Source organism: Lepidochelys kempii, chromosome 20 (assembly GCF_965140285.1).
Source record: "Lepidochelys kempii isolate rLepKem1 chromosome 20, rLepKem1.hap1, whole genome shotgun sequence".
Lineage (NCBI taxonomy): Eukaryota > Metazoa > Chordata > Testudines > Cheloniidae > Lepidochelys > Lepidochelys kempii.
The window spans coordinates 23273716-23289228 of NC_136399.1; the positions used below are offsets into that span (position 1 = coordinate 23273716).

The 15513-nt window shown below is 52.9% G+C and overlaps 1 protein-coding gene across 6 annotated transcripts in view; it reads right to left on the reverse strand.

The window, feature by feature from the left end:
• The window catches only part of VAV1 (vav guanine nucleotide exchange factor 1), a 61626-nt gene that overhangs the window by 15921 nt on the left and 30192 nt on the right, over positions 1–15513 (reverse strand). For 4 of the 6 annotated variants that reach the window (XM_078849595.1, XM_073318999.2, XM_073318998.2 and 1 more), the window contains 10 exons: positions 12339–12397; positions 11243–11308; positions 8784–8892; positions 8328–8420; positions 6672–6740; positions 5594–5697; positions 4934–5033; positions 3945–4040; positions 3235–3303; positions 271–357 (listed from right to left, as the gene is read on the reverse strand). In XM_078849595.1, the coding sequence (XP_078705721.1) occupies positions 271–357; positions 3235–3303; positions 3945–4040; positions 4934–5033; positions 5594–5697; positions 6672–6740; positions 8328–8420; positions 8784–8892; positions 11243–11308; positions 12339–12397 (852 nt within the window). The remainder of the gene's footprint in view (positions 1–270; positions 358–3234; positions 3304–3944; positions 4041–4933; positions 5034–5593; positions 5698–6671; positions 6741–8327; positions 8421–8783; positions 8893–11242; positions 11309–12338; positions 12398–15513) is intronic. The other 2 variants (XM_073319000.2, XM_073319001.2) reach the window with 2 other exon arrangements.

Sequence of the window (15513 nt, forward strand, 5' to 3'; positions counted from 1 at the left end):
GTAAACGAACGCAAGATTGAAAGAGGAAGAATGAACGAATAAAGGAATGAACAGATAAAGGAGCGAACGTGAAACATGGTGGAGGAAGAATGAATGAATGAATGCAGGAAGAAATAAATGGAGGAATAAATAAATGAAAGAGGAAAAATGAAGGAATGAATGAAGGAACAAAGAAACAGACAAGGAAGAAAGGAAAAAGAAAGACAGAGACCGACGGAAGCAGCAAAGGCAGCCAGGCCAGGTGACAGTAGGTGTGGCCCAGGGACTCACCAGTTTCTCTATGGAGAGCTGGAAGTTGGTGATCTGTTTCAGGGTCTCGTTGTCTCTCTTGATCTCATTCACGCACTGTGCCAGGTCCTAAGGGATGGGGGGGACACAATGAGCCCTTGGTCAGCACCAGCCGTGCTTGGGGATGTGATCCATGGTTGGGTTTTCCCTTCAGGGTCCCCAGGGCATTCTCTGCTGGGGGGGAATGGCCGTCTGATGTCTGACTATCAAAGAGGGCAGTTTCCTTGGGGCAGAGTGACATCCCTTGCTAGCAAAGGGGGCGCCAGACCCCCTCCATTACTGCTCTGCCCCGCCGCCACCCAATGGGGTGTACTGAATAGCCCCAGCCCAGCACCCCAGTAGCAGCCCCCCACACTCCCTCTCCGGCCCCAGCCTCCCCACCCCACAAACCCCCCCACTCTGCAGCCCCCCCCCGCCCACAAACCCCCACCACAGTAGCACAAGCCCCCCCCCACCCCTCCCCTCCGCACCACCCTCCCCACCTCACGAGCCCCCTGCACTTGGCACCACCTTCCTCCACTCCCGGCCCAGTGCACCAGCCGCAAAGTAGTCACCGGATATTCCCTACAGTGTGTGCGCACGGTGTTTATTCTCGCGCATTTGTTTAGGGTGAGCAGATTTTTTTTGAACTTTCACTGAGACTATGAACGTTTGTTTTTTTTAATCGATTTTTGTAGATTTAAATTTTCACAGTTGCACGAATTTACGGGTTTTAAGCATTTTTTCCCCCCTATTTTTACTGGTCGAAATGTTCACACTTCGGGATAATTATGAGGTGCTCAGGCGATGCACTGACAGCAGATTCAAAACCTGTGAACATCACACGTCACGTACACAAAGTAAAGACCCTCCAATCAACAAATCACCCCTGTTTTCACGAGTCATTTGCTAGTCCGGTGGTTCTCAACCGGGGGGTCCGTAGCCCCCTCGGGGTCCACAAGCCCTTTCAGGGGGGGCCGCAGAACCCCGCCGCTGAAACCCAGTGCCCCGCGCCCTGGCACCCCCTGTAGGGCTGAAGCGTTGAGGGGGCACAAGGGTGCTGCTCCCCAAACTGCAGTGCCTAACCCAGAGTGGAGTAGTTCTGGGGGCAGCTCCTTCCCCCCACCCCCTCCTCTCCCTCAGCCCCCCGCCCCCCGGCCAGATCCTAGGCAGGAAGACAGAGCCAGGTAGTGCGAGGCAGCTGCTCTCTGGCTGATGGTGCCAGGGAGTGGGCAGCGGTGGCATCCCCCCATCTGCCCCTGGTGCCTGGGGTTGCGTCTGCTTCTCAGCTCCCAGCCTCCTTTGACTGCTCACGCAGATGGTCAGAGCTGCCCAGGCAGCTCCAGGCCCAGCAGAGCCCTTGGGAAGTAGCCACGGGCTACAGCCCCAGACAGGTGGGTGGCCTGATGAGGTGAGTCATGGGGTGGAGATGGTGCTCCCTCCCCAGACCCCGCTGTGCAGAGCTGGCCCGAGCCCTGACAGCCCTTCCCCCTCTGCCCCCCCCAATAGAAGTCAAACTGCGGCTGTGCCCCAGGGTCCCAGGCCCGGAGCCCCCACCCCACCCCACCCTGGCTGGGCCCCGGCATTTTTCTAGCATGTTGAGGGGGCCTCAGAAAGAAAAAGTTTGAGAAACCCTGCGCTAGTCCACTTGTAACACACCTAACTCAAAAGTCTAAGTCCCTGGATTTGGACTCTAATACGGTCTCAACTGGCATTCTTCTTACTTTGCCTACCTCTAAATGTCGATTATCATCAGTGGAAATATTTTGGTTGGTTTGTGTGTGTGCGGTGAAATCGATGCTTACCAACATTTACGATAAAAATCAAATACTTCCAAGCCTTATTAACTAATTTATTATATTACCTCAGGAGCGGCGGAGGTAAGTGCCCTAAAAGCGGGGGGCCACAGGCACCCGAACCGTGGCCCCGCACTCCTGTGCCCCATCACCCCCCCCAGCCCTGCCCCCACACTGCCCCTTCTCCCCAAGGCGTCCCCCCCACCTCTTCCCCAGATCCTCTGCTTCCACACTGCCTCTTCCCTGCAGTGACCCAGCCCCCCGCTTGCTCCTCTTCGCCCCCCCATCACTTGCCCTTACAGCCAGTGAAAAGTGGGGGGGCCATGACCCCCTGGTCCCCCCCGTTCTGGTGCCCCTGTATATTATATTGTATTATATTATATTATATTATATTTAAGGTGTGTCTACGCTTAAACATTTTCAGAAGTAGCTATTCCGGAATAAATCCACTTCCAAAGTGCATTAAGCTAAATTGGAAAAGGCATTCATCTTCCAGAATAAGAGTATCCACACTGGTACTTATACCAAAAGAACTATTCTGGAATAGTGAAATTATTATTAATTATTATTACAGTTATTATTTATTATTGTTGTTGTTGTTATTATATTTTATCATTATTCCAGAAGAGCTATTTATAATTATTACTATGATGTCATTTATTTAATAATTATTCCAGAGTAGCTACTTATAATTATTATTTTCATTACTATGTTTATTTTATTGGTATAAAATAATTATTCTGGAATCGATTTTTTTATTATTACTCCATTTTAAAATAATTATCCTAGAATTTTCTTATTAGGTAATTATTCCAGAATAAGCTATTTCGGTCCATTTCCATGTCTCCACAAGCCCTCGAGTCACTGAGATGTTCCGAATCAAAATTTTTCAGCAGTTCCATTCTCAGGAAAATTTCAGGCTCAGGGCGATGGTCCCCATCCCCCTCTCCCTCCCCTGTACTTGCAGTGTCAGAATTTCCCCTGGGAGGAAAGTCCCCCTTCCACCCAGCCTTACACAGGAACTTTCCTACCCTCACCCCGCAAGCATAAGCCCCTCTGGTGCGCACACCCACCCACCAGGCCCCGGAGCGTTTTGCGACCAAAACACTGAGAGACCCTCATGACCATCCCGAAAGTTGGCGGCACCCAAGAGCCGGAGAGCCGGCCTCACCCGCATGGCATCCAGCGCCAGCCGCAAGTTCTCCTTTTCTGTCGGCTCCACGGTATGTTTCACCAGCTCCTGGAGAGAGGAAATTAACCGGGATGGATTTGACTGACTCAAAGGCATTTCTGGCTCCTCCCGCAGAGGGTTCCAGGGTTCCCCAGCTCCCCAGAGCGAAGCACCGTGGGGCAGAGCCAGGAACCCATATAGTGCTGGGTGCTGTATGTGATTTATTAGGGGTATTACGGTAGCACCTAGGTGCCCCAGTCGTGGCTCAGGACCCCGCAAAGAGAACATAAAGACGGCTCCTGCCCCAAAGAGCAGACTTCCTAGTCTGAAGCTGACCCCAGGCTTCGATGGAAGAGCTGGCCAGACCCAGCTGGCACTGATGGGGATTATACCATGCCGGAAACCTATAGGGCTTTCTTTCTGATGGTGGTCATTGTTCTGCCTATTTTATAGAGAGAAACTGAGGCACTGAGCGGGGAAAGGACTTGCCTATGGTCACACAGCAGGCCAACGGCACAGCCAGGAATAGAACCCAGGAGTCTTGATCCCCAGCCTACCCCCTGCTTTAGCCCACAAGACCCCACTCCACTCCCTGAGCTGAAAATAGAACCCTGACTGCCAACCTGTGACCCTTCTGCACAGACTACCCCCACCTCCCCATGACCAGGGCCTTTCGTGCCCACCCCCAGCTTCCCGCCAAGGGTCTGTACCTGCAGAAGCAGATGGTACTTCAGCACCCGTTGCATGGGCACCATCAGCAGGTCACGCAGGGTGAAGCGCCCATTGTTGGCTCGTTGGGAGCATTCCTGCACGACAAGAAGGGGCATTGGCGGGGGAAATGCCCAGTGTGCTGAGGGCTGGCCAGAAGGTCCCACAGAGACTAGGGCCAGTCCTATGCGATGGGACACCCATAGGGCCCCAGCTAGCTCCTGACTGAGCCAGGACTATGGAACCCATCCACCCCTGTGACCCCATGGCACCTCCTGCCATGCCCTCTGAACCCCCTGACCCTGGCACCTCCTGCCATGTTCTCTGAGCCCCCCGACCCCATGGCACCTCCTGCCGTGCCCTCTGAACCCCCCGGCTCAATGGCACCTCCTGCCATGCCCTCTGAACCCCCCAACCCTGGCACCTCCTGCCACATTCTCTGAACCCCCCAATCCTGGCACCTCCTGCCATGCCCTCTGAACCCCCCTGGCCCCATAGCACCTCCTGCCATGTTCTCTGAGCCCCCCGACCCCATGGCACCTCCTGCCACGTTCTCTGAACCCCCCAACCCTGGCACCTCCTGCCGTGCCCTCTGAACCCCCCTGGCCCCATGGCACCTCCTGCCATGTTCTCTGAGCCCCCCAACCCCATGGCACCTCCTGCCACATTCTCTGAACCCCCCAACCCTGGCACCTCCTGCCGTGCTCTCTGAACCCCCCTGACCCCATGGCATCTCCTGCTGTGCCATCTGAACCTCCCAACCCTGGCACCTCCTGCTGTGCCCTCTGAACCCCCCTGACCCCATGGCACCTCCTGATGTGCCCTCTGAACCCCCTGACCCTGGCACCTCTGCCATGTCCTCTGATGTCCCCAGCCTATTCCTGCTTAGGGGGTTTCCGTTAGCACGGAGGGATGTGGGGGATGGGGCTGTTGTTAGAGGATGGATGGGGAGGGGAGAGTGGCTAGGATGATTCAGAACCATGGCCCTGACCTCCAGCTTCATCCTCACGTCCATGCTGGCACCAGCCACTTGGTCCAGACACCGGCTGGCTGCTTCCACCTGACTGCAGTATCTGCCATAGAGCAGGAACCTGGGAGGGCAAAAGGAAGTATGGCCATGAGCCGGGCGAGGGGAGGGAGAGCTGGCCCTGGCCTAGTCTGGAAAGGACCCTGGGCTTGTCTTCTTCCCGTCTCCACTCATAGCCAAGGGGAGAAATAGAAAGGTGGGAACTCGGGAAAGAGGTGCTGGGAGCCCCGTATCGTGGGAATGGAGAGTGGGGAACACTGGTACCATCTGTGCCCTGACTCCCTTGTCCCTCCTCTGCTCTCCACGTGCGAAGAGAGCGCCCACAAGGTGGGCTTAGTTTTCTTGCTCGGCTGGGGGGGTGCCATGTGGGCAGGGAATACAGAAGTGGGGTGAGGGGGTGGACAGAAGGGGACATCTCCACGGATTCTTCTAGATACTGAGCTCTCTCAGGGCAGGAAGGAGAAAGGGGAACCGACCCTCCCCCCAGCAAGGGGGTCTGGGTCGAGGGGGACGGGGAAGAACATGTGGCTATGGAGCGTACCCAAGAGACCCCACTAGGGGAAGCTCCTCCACCCCTTCCCAGGGGTTCTTCTCCCCACCATCACCTTTCCAGACAATCCTCACCTTTCCTTGTACTTGATAAAGACCTGGTAGAGGTTCTGGGCGTTGCTGAAGGACAGGACGTTCTTCAGGTCATCCAAAAAGAATCGATGCACCTTCACGAGGTCCTGGGAGCGTGTTGGGGGGGAGGTGGGGGGAAATCAGCTCAGAGCCACTCAACCTGCTACAACTAGCTCAGTCACCAGCTATGGGCTGTACAGAAACATCACGTGCACCCCAAGTCTCATGCTGGAGGCCCAGGGGAGGCGGACTTAGATCTAGACCCCAAGATTAGACTGTGGAACCCACCAGGACATGGGCTTCCTGGGCTAACAGCTGATGTGAAATTTGCCCAGTCCCCACTTACAGAGCAGGAACCCATTGTACTGGGTGCTGTACACACACAGAGAACAAAAATATCAGTGGGGCCAGATCCCCGGCGGGTGCAAATGGGTGTGGCCCCACTGAAGTCAATGGGCCAGCCCCCCCCAGTTGTGTTAATGAGATCCCCTGGTTGTAACAATCAGGCCTCACTCCTATCCAGGACCAGAAAGAGAATCCAGGAGTCCTGACAAACAATCCATCTTGATCTAACCAATAGACCCACAGCAAAGAATAGAACCCAGGAGTCCTGACTACCAATCCTTCTTGATCTAACCCCTAGACCAGATTCCTTCCTAGAGCCAGGAATAGAACCCATGAGTTCTGACTACTAAGCTGGCTCACCCTAACCAGTAAGCCACACTCCCCTACCAGAGCCTTTTAGTTCTAGGAACCTACCCATGACCTACTGCAGGAGACAGTGTGACATTCATAACTACCCCTGCATGGATTGCCAATGAAATTTGGATCCAGGGCCTTCAGCACAGGCTGCTGCCTTTTGAGCTAAAAGAGCAACTCCATTAGCTGCTAGCAGTAGCAGGTTGTTATACACTTTGTGGAACAGCCACTAGAATGTGGGGATATATAGCACATACTGAACTTCTGAGTCACACAGTCCCCTAAACAGGGAAGGTGGATTGATGGGTGGTATTTAGCCTGGGTTTCCAGGATGGAGCTCAGTTTGAGTCAGGAGAGGTACATGAAGAAGAGAGTAACTTACCTCAATGTTGATGAAAATGTTCTCCATGTCCTCCAGCTTTAGAAATCTCTGCAGGGGCTTCATAAAGTGCTGCAAACACACAACGGGGAGTTGTCAAACAGGGCAGACCTATCTGAATCACACGGCTTGGGGCCAGATTCCACAGACAAACCCTGGCTGGATTTTCATGGAACATACCCAAGGGAGCGAGATTGGGTAGTGGGAAAGGAAATAGCATTGTCATTTAAAGGGACCACCCTCCTGGAGAGGGTAAAACATGCACCTCTGTGATTCAGGGGTTCAAGGTCAAATGTGTATGCTAAAGGTTGAAGGTTAAAGTAATCCAGGAGTTAAAGCTTCGCTCAATCTAAAGTTAAAGTGAGCTCAATCCATTTAGCTTAACAAAGAGAAGGTTAAGGGGTGATGTGATTATGGCCAGTAAGTACTGACATGGGAAACAAATATTAGATAACGGGCTCTTCTGTCAAGCAGAGAAAGGTCTAACATGATCCAATGGCTGGAAGTTGAAGCTAGACAAATTCAGACTGGAAACAAGGCGTAAACTTTTAACGGGGAGGGTAATTAACCATTGAAACAATTGACCAAGAGTTGTGGTGGATTCTCCCATCACTTTTTAAATCAAAATTGGATGTTTTTGTAAAAGATCTACTCTAGGAATTATTTTTGAGGAAGTTCTTTGGCCTGTGTCATTCAGGAGGTCAGACTAGATGATCACCATGGGCCTTTGTAGTCTTGGAATCATTCTATGTCTCTATGCTTGAAGGTTAAAGTGATCCAGGAGTTAAAGGTTGGTCCAAATTTTTCTGTTGAAATTTTTTGGATGAAAAATTGGAGCGTTGACATTTTCACAGAAAGCGTCTGCCTTCCTCCAACATTTTTGATTTTTCTTTTTTGGGTCAGAAAACTGAAAAACGTCCAGCTTTGGACCAAATCTCTTGGAGGTGGTTTCGTTTCTTTTCATTTTTTCATCAAAAACATTTCAGGTTTTTGATGTAAAATCAAAATTGGTCACTGAAAACTGTGTTCTCAATTAAATGTTTTGCAGAACCCCCAGCATTTTTCTACCGGCTCTAGGGGAAAGCTCCTCTTCTCCTTAGGTACGGTGAGAACTAGCGGACTCATCCCCCATGGTGGGGAGGTTGTCTCTGGGGACTGAACCTGCAGCATCTGGAGCTAAAAGCTGGTCGTTCTGTTGCTTGAGCTGTAGGTGGTAGAATGCTTTTACACGGCTACATATGGTGCAGTCACTAAAGGGCTAGGAAGGGCTATACACTCTGCAGTCACTGCCTCAAGTAGCACCATGGTGACCTTTGCCCACATGGGCTCTGACCCTCTTTCATGCCAACCTGGCCTTTTCAAGGGTGTCCCCCCAGCTCCTGCCGCCCACACAACCCTCCCATTAAGGGGGCAGGGGAAGCCAAACTGAGATGAGCCCCTTGTTCACCATGTCATAAAATCATAGAATCATAGACTATCAGGGTTGGAAGGGACCTCAGGAGGTTCTCGTCCAACCCCCTGCTCAAAGCAGGACCTAATCCCCAACTAAATCATCCCAGCCATACCTCTGCCTATGTCACAGGGGGAACGGTCTGCACCCCCAGCGGGCCGAGTGGCCAGCAGAGATGGCAGGACTGGTGGGCCGCCCACCTGCCATACCTGGTAGATTGATTCTAATGTGTCTGTGTATTTCTCCTCCGTCTGTCTGATTTCTTGAAGGCAGCAGTTCCGCTTATCCAGCTCTGTCATCTTCTGTTGCAGGAAGACACAGTGCAGATACCTGCCATTCAGTAACCTTAACCGCTGGGGCCAGATGCCCAGCTGGAGACCCACAGCCCTCCCCAAGCTCGTAATCGAACCCAGGGGTCCAGACTCAAAGCCCCCTCTACTCTAACCACTAGACTCCAGCTCTCTTCCCAAGCTGGGAACAAAGCCCAGGAGAGCTGACTCCCACTCCTCTCTGCTCTACCCCCTAGGCTCCACTCCCCTTCCAGAGCTGGGAATGGAACCCAGGAGTCCTAGAATATCTCCACATGCTGAATACCTCGAGCCACCTTCGGGGTACATCCCACTCCAGCAGCAGGGACTCAGAAACGTACCCTTCCTGTTACTTACTGGCATGACAACCGGCTCCGACCTCATCAGGTCTTCGTAGATTTCATCTCCTTCTGCCTCCTCATTCTCCACGCAGTCGTACAGGTCGTCATCTTCCTCCACCGTGTCACTGGGGAGTTGAGAGCGAGAAGGAAGCTCAGTGCCCTGCACCGGGTCTGACCCCTTATCTTGCAGAACATCCAGATGTTCCAACTCACAGGCCAAAATTCAATATTTAGGCACCTAAATAAGTGGTCTGATTCTCAGAAGTGATGAGCTCCCCCAAGGGTTCCTCAGCACCCAATGATTAATATCTGTACAGACCCCAACTGAGATCAGGGCCCCATTGTGCCAGGTGCTGCACAGACCTGGATGGAGATCAGGGCCCCCATTGTGCCAGGTGTTGCTAGGGTTGCCAGGTGTCCGGATTTTGACCAGAACACCTGGTCAAAAAGGGATCCTGGAAGCTCAGGTCAGCACCACTGACCAGGCCATTAAAGGTCCGGTTGGCAGGGCTGGCAGGCTTCTTACCTTGCTTCGCGCATGTCCCTATGGTCCCTAGACGTAGGGTCTGCCAGGGGGGCTCTGTGTGTTGCCCCCCCCCCCCCGTGCCAGCTCCTCAGCTCCCGTTGGCCGGGAACTGCGGCCAATGGGAGCTGTGGGAGCAGCACCTGCGGTGGACGGGGGCAGTGCATAAAGCCGCCTGGCCGCACCTCCACCTAGGAGCCGAGGGACATGTAGCCACTTCTGGGAGTCACCTGAGGTGAGCACCACCTGAAGCCCGCACCCCTTACCCCCTCCCCCACCCCAATCCCCTGCCCCAGCCCCGAGCCCCCTCCTGCACCCAAACTTCCTCCTGGAGCCTGCACCCCGCACCCCCTCCCGCACTTCAACCCACTGCCCCAGCTCAGAGCCCCCTCCCGCACCCCAAACCCCTCATCCCTGGCCCCACCCCAGAGCCCACACTCCCAGCCAGAGTCTACACCTCCTCCTGCACCCTAGCCCGAAGCCCCCTCCTGCACCCTGAACCCCTCATTTCTGGCCTCCCCTTGAGCCCGCACCCTCAGCCCCCAGCCCATCCCCCGTCCCACACCCCAACCCCCTGCCTCAGCCTGGAGCCCCATCCCACACTCTGAAGCCCTCACCCCCCTCCCACACCCCAACCCCCTGCCCCAGCCTGGTGAAAAGGAGCGAGTGAGGGTGGGGGAGAGCAAGCAACAGAGGGAGGGGGGATGGAGTGAGCGGGGGCAGGGCCTCAGAGAAGGGGCAGGGCCTTGGGGAAGGGGCAAGGCAAGGGTGTTCGGTTTTGTGCTATTAGAAAGCTGGCAACCCTCTGCATGGACTGAGATCAGGGCCCCCATTTTGCCAGGCGCTGCACAGACCCCAACTGAGATCAGGGCCTATTGTCTCGGGCACTGCACAGACTCCCCAGAAAGATGGGGGCCCCCGTTGTGCCAGACACCTCACAGACTCCAAGTGAGATCAGGGCCCTCATTGTTCCAGGCACTCCACAGACCCCAACCAAGTTCGGGGCCTCCCCGTGCTGGGCCAGTGCTTGGCAGTGCAGAGCCCCGGCACCTCCGGGCTTGGTAGTGCGTCGCCCCGGCACCTCTAGGCTGGGCACTTCAGAGCCCCGGCACCTCCGGGCTTGTTGCATCTATTCGACATTGGTGAGGCCTCATCTGGAGTCCTGTGTCCAGTTTTGGGCCCCACACTACAAGAAGGATGTGGATAAATTGGAGAGAGTCCAGCGAAGGGCAACAAAAATGATTCGGGGTCTAGAACACATGACTTATGAGGAGAGGCTGAGGGAGCTGGGATTGTTTAGCCCGCAGAAGAGAAGAATGAGGGGGGATTTGATAGCTGCTTTCAACTACCTGAAAGGGGGTTCCAAAGAGGATGGCTCTAGACTGTTCTCAGTGGTAGCAGATGACAGAACAAGGAGTAATGGTCTCAAGTTGCAGTGGGGGAGGTTTAGGTTGGATATTAGGAAAAACTTTTTCACTAGGAGGGTGATGAAGCACTGGAATGCGTTACCTAGGGAGGTGGTAGAATCTCCTTCCTTAGAGGTTTTTAAGGTCAGGCTTGACAAAGCCCTGGCTGGGATGATTTAACTGGGAATTGGTCCTGCTTCGAGCAGGGGGTTGGACTAGATGACCTTCAGGGGTCCCTTCCAACCCTGATATTCTATGATTCTATGATCTGTTATGAATCTAAAAAAATGACTTGAGTCCCAGCACCTTTTTGATTACATATGAAGCACCGTGGGGGGCACTGCACAGACGCGTAATGAGAGAGTCCCCGCCCCGAAGATTTTGCAGAATAAACAGGCAAGACAAAGTCAAGAGCGTGGCCTCCATTTTACAGAGGCAGAGTCGCCCAGTGGAAAAGCAGGGAACAGGACCCTTTCGACTGCCAAGCCAATGCTCTCTCCAGGTCACGCCCTATGGCTTTTGGTGGAGACGCAGGGGGGCACTTACTCAATCTGATCCGAAAGGTCGCCGTAAATGTCATTGTCCGCGACGCTGTCCTCGGTGGGGAAGGGGCTGAAAGAGGACGGAGCCAGCTCATGATCAGGTTATAACGCGGGCAAGCCTCGGTCGCGACCGTCTCCTCTCCAGGAGGGTTCGTCTCTCTGGCCTTTTCTGCCCTCAGTTTTACCCCGGCTGCCCCCATGTCCCAGCGGCACAGGGCTGCCTGCATCCCTGCCCCTCTCATGGAGCTGATCAGCCAGAAGGGGTCACTCAAGAGACTGTCCGTGGGCAAACTTGGACAGATGTCACAGTCAACCAAGGTGGCCATTTACTAACCACATGACCACCACAGCTGATAACTTCTAATTGAGGGGAAGGTCTAGGAGGTAGGACTAGGCCCTCAGATAGGGTTTGGTGGGGAAAGGTTTTCCCGTCCTGCGAATAAGAGTTGAAAATTTTTTCCATAATGAATTGGGGGCAAAAGGCTGCAATCTTGAAACTAGTCCCGCATGGAGAAAACTAATTTTTTTTTTCGTTTCTGGTGCACTGAAATGTTTCATTTCAATCTTTTCAACCCCAGTTTTGTTCAGACTGGCCAATTTATTCTCTTTTTTTTAAATCCTTTTCTTTTTTTACCCATCTGATTAGCTTCAATCTCCCAATGAAAAGTTGTTTCCAACTGGAGAACCGAAATTTTTCCATTTTGAAAATGTCCAAACGACACATTCTGACCATCTCAAAACTTTCTTCAGAGTCAGGAAGAATTTGGTCAACCTGTCCCTCTTTCACAGCCAGTTTTGGTGTCAACGAATCAGCATTTCGGATGAAAAAATGATTTGCTGGAAAATTCCTACCCTCGATATCACCCAGTGCAGGACTCTGGATACCTGGCTCGTGGATTCTAGACCCATGTAGGCTGCCTGATTTGGACCATAAACTAGGATCCTTCCCAGCAAGGAGAGGCCAGGTGATATTAATGAACTACCAGGCTGATTTTCCCATCCACCAGCACATTCCAAAGAGAAATGAAGCCACCCCTCTCATGCATATTCAAATTCCTTGCTGTAGCACTTAGCCGAGGTTCGTCACCATCCATACTTACATGATCCCTTTGGATTGAGCTATCTGAGTCCATGAGAGAATCGACAAGGTCTCGATCACCTGTAAGGGGAGAGAGGGGCGTGCTACATCAGGGGACAAGATGGACAATTGCAGGGATGGCAACAGAACTGTAGCAAGGGTGGATTGGACCCACAGAACCCGGATTGGAACTCCCCGAGGCTCTGGGAATGCAGCGTTGCCCTGTGAGATGCTCTAATAAATTTCTTAGTCTCTAAGGTGCCACAAGTACTCTTTTTCTTTTTACGGATACAGACTAATACGGCTGCTACTCTGAAACCACCCATTGAGCGCTATGGAAACTCCCACTGCCAGGGGAGCTGCTGAATGCTCAGCACGCCTGCAAATATGGCCCATTGGTGCTAAACCCGAGGGGTTTCCATGCCCTGGGTTAAAATGAGCAGCAGGCTGGGGATCTTCCCAGGATTTTCGCAGCCCCAAAGCCTGCTGGGCCAGCTGACCTCAATCCCCAAATGTGAGGCTTTCCCAAAGTACAAAAAGAAAAAACCAGGAATGTCTCTGTCCAGGGAGCTTTTATTCCGGAAAGCAAGAAAGAACCAATGTAAAGTCTCCATGAAAGCGAGATGAACATGTACTCAGAGACGCAGGGTCTCTCACACACAAAGCCCCTTTGTAACACCCGGCACCTGGACTGCAACACAGAACAGAAGCTGCCCAGCAGCTGTCTCTGCAAACAGATAAGGAGAACCCTCCTGGACACAGATCTTCTTTCAAGCACCATATATCGCTACAAACAGCACACCAATTATCTGGGGGCTTTGGGTGCTCCCCACTAACCCAAGACATTCACATTCTTGGGCTTCTTCTGTACACATGATTTTAAGGACTTTGGGATGTTTGGATTGAAAGGGGCAATATAAATCTATGTGAAACTCCTGCTTCCAGAATGCCCCCTGCTGCTGTGATGGGGAAAGCACCACAAAACCAACACGGGAGCTACTCAGAGGCCAGGTGGGGACACCCACTCACTTCTCAAGAACTGTTATTTATTATTGTTATTATTTATTCGTGTTACAGTAGCACCTACAGATCCCTAAGTGAGATCAGTCCCCCCCCACATTGTTCTGGGCACTGCACAGACCCCCCCCCCCGCCCCAAGATCAGGGCCCCATTGTTCTGGGCGCTGCACAGACACAGTAAGAGACAGTCCCTGCCCTGAAGAGTTTATAATCTAAATAGACAAAGGGTAGGCGGGGAAACAGAGACCCGAGGGGGGAAGCGACTTGCCCAAGGTCACCCAGCAGTTCAGTGGCAGGAAATGCTCCCGACCTTGTCCCCAAACTCTGGGGCATTTGACAAGGGTCTCGGTCCGAGACTGGGGCTCCCAGGCACGGCCATAAACACGATAAATAATAATTCTCGGCTCGATCCAGCAACACCGAGGTGACACTAAGGGACTATTCCAGACCCAGAACGATGTCGCTGGGCCGCAGCGTGACATGGCAGCCCTGCAGACAGTGCCCAGCGCGCTGATCCTGCTAGGCAAAGGTTGTGGCTCTGACCTCCTGCCTTCTTCCCTAAGACAGAGCTGGAGCGTCGGGGCTGGCTGGGGAGCAAGGGAAGTGAGTTTTTGGGGGTGCGTACAGTAGGGCCTAACTCGCTCCGTGGCTCCGGATGGCTCTCCAAGATGGCTGCCTCATGAGCCAAAGCCCCAAGTGACTCCAAACTAGGGCTGCCAACCGGACAGTCCAGGTTTCAGCTTGTGTGTCCGGGTGCCATTTGACAAGCCCTGAGGCCCTGCATTTTGAAGGGGGGGAGAGGTGGAGCAGGGCGGGGCTTTGTGGAAAGAGGCGGGGCCTTGGGGGTCCGGTTATCAGTCATTAGAAAGGTGGCACCCTACTCCAGTCAAGGCCAAAAGGGGGTGAGGGAGGGTGTGGGTGTGCTTGGGCACTCAATGGTCCACAGGCACCTTAAAGCCTCTTAAAGGGGGCAGGGCAGGGTGGAGAAAGACGCAGTGATAAGCTCTGTGGGATATCTCGGGCCATTTGATCTGCGGTGCAGGTTATGTCACCTCAGACTGGCCTGTCTGGGAGGAAGCACAAAACTCTCCACTTCCTCCTTGGCCAAGACTATTCGACATGCTCTCGGGCGTGCCGGGGGAGCCTTTCCCTTTTCCCTGCTCAGCAGAGTTCATGGGAGACAGCTCCGGGGAGGGTGTCACTGTCACAAAAGTCACTGAGAGGCAGCAGGGAGGTGGATTTACTAGCACTGACCATGAAGCCTAGTGCATGGATGGGGGGCTTTAGAGACGGGCGACGGGAATGATCAGGAGCCTGGAAGAACTCTCCTATGAAGAGAGATTGAAGCGAACAGGAGATAAATATACGGATACAGAATAAGGAATTCATAGATTATAAAACCAGAAGGGACAAATTTGATCAAGTCTGACAACTAGAGAAAACAGAGGGGGAGCTTTTAGTTGCCCTGTCAGGCTACCGGCACAAGTGGCCCCTTTGAATGAAATTGAACAGTGGCAAAGGAAGTGCTTTTTCCACAACACGGGTGATTAGCCGGTGGAACTCATTGCCACAGGACACTGCCATGGCCAAGAATTCGCCAAGATTCAAAGGGGAATTGGCTGTTTACCTGGACAACAAGGAGATCCAGAGTTAGACCAGCAAATGTTAAATGTTTTGGAAGAGAGAGAAACGCATGAGGGCACAAAACAACCCCTCACTATTGGGGATTAAGAGAAGATTTTCCTGAGGGGAGATTATCCCACCTGAGTCTCTGCAGCATGTGGTGCTGGCCACTGTCTAAGGCAGAATAGGGGACTAGATGGATTCTGAGTCTGACTATTATTGTTATTTATTAGGTTTATTATGGCAGTGCTAGAAACCCCATTTCTGCACCAGGACCCCATTGTACTAGGCACTGTACATTATTTATTACGTGTATTATGGGTAGTGCTAGAAACCCCACTCATAAATCAGGTGCTAATTGTGCTAGGTGCTGTACAAACATAGACAAAAGAGACAGTCCCTGCCTCAAAGAACTTTTTCAGTCTGGCAGTTCCTATGTTATTTCCCCAAAGCCCGGTAAACTACTAGTTCTCTTCCCTAGGTGCTTATCTGTCCCCCACCCCTGTCATGTCCGAGCACCTCACAATCTTTACTGCATTTACTCTCACAATACCC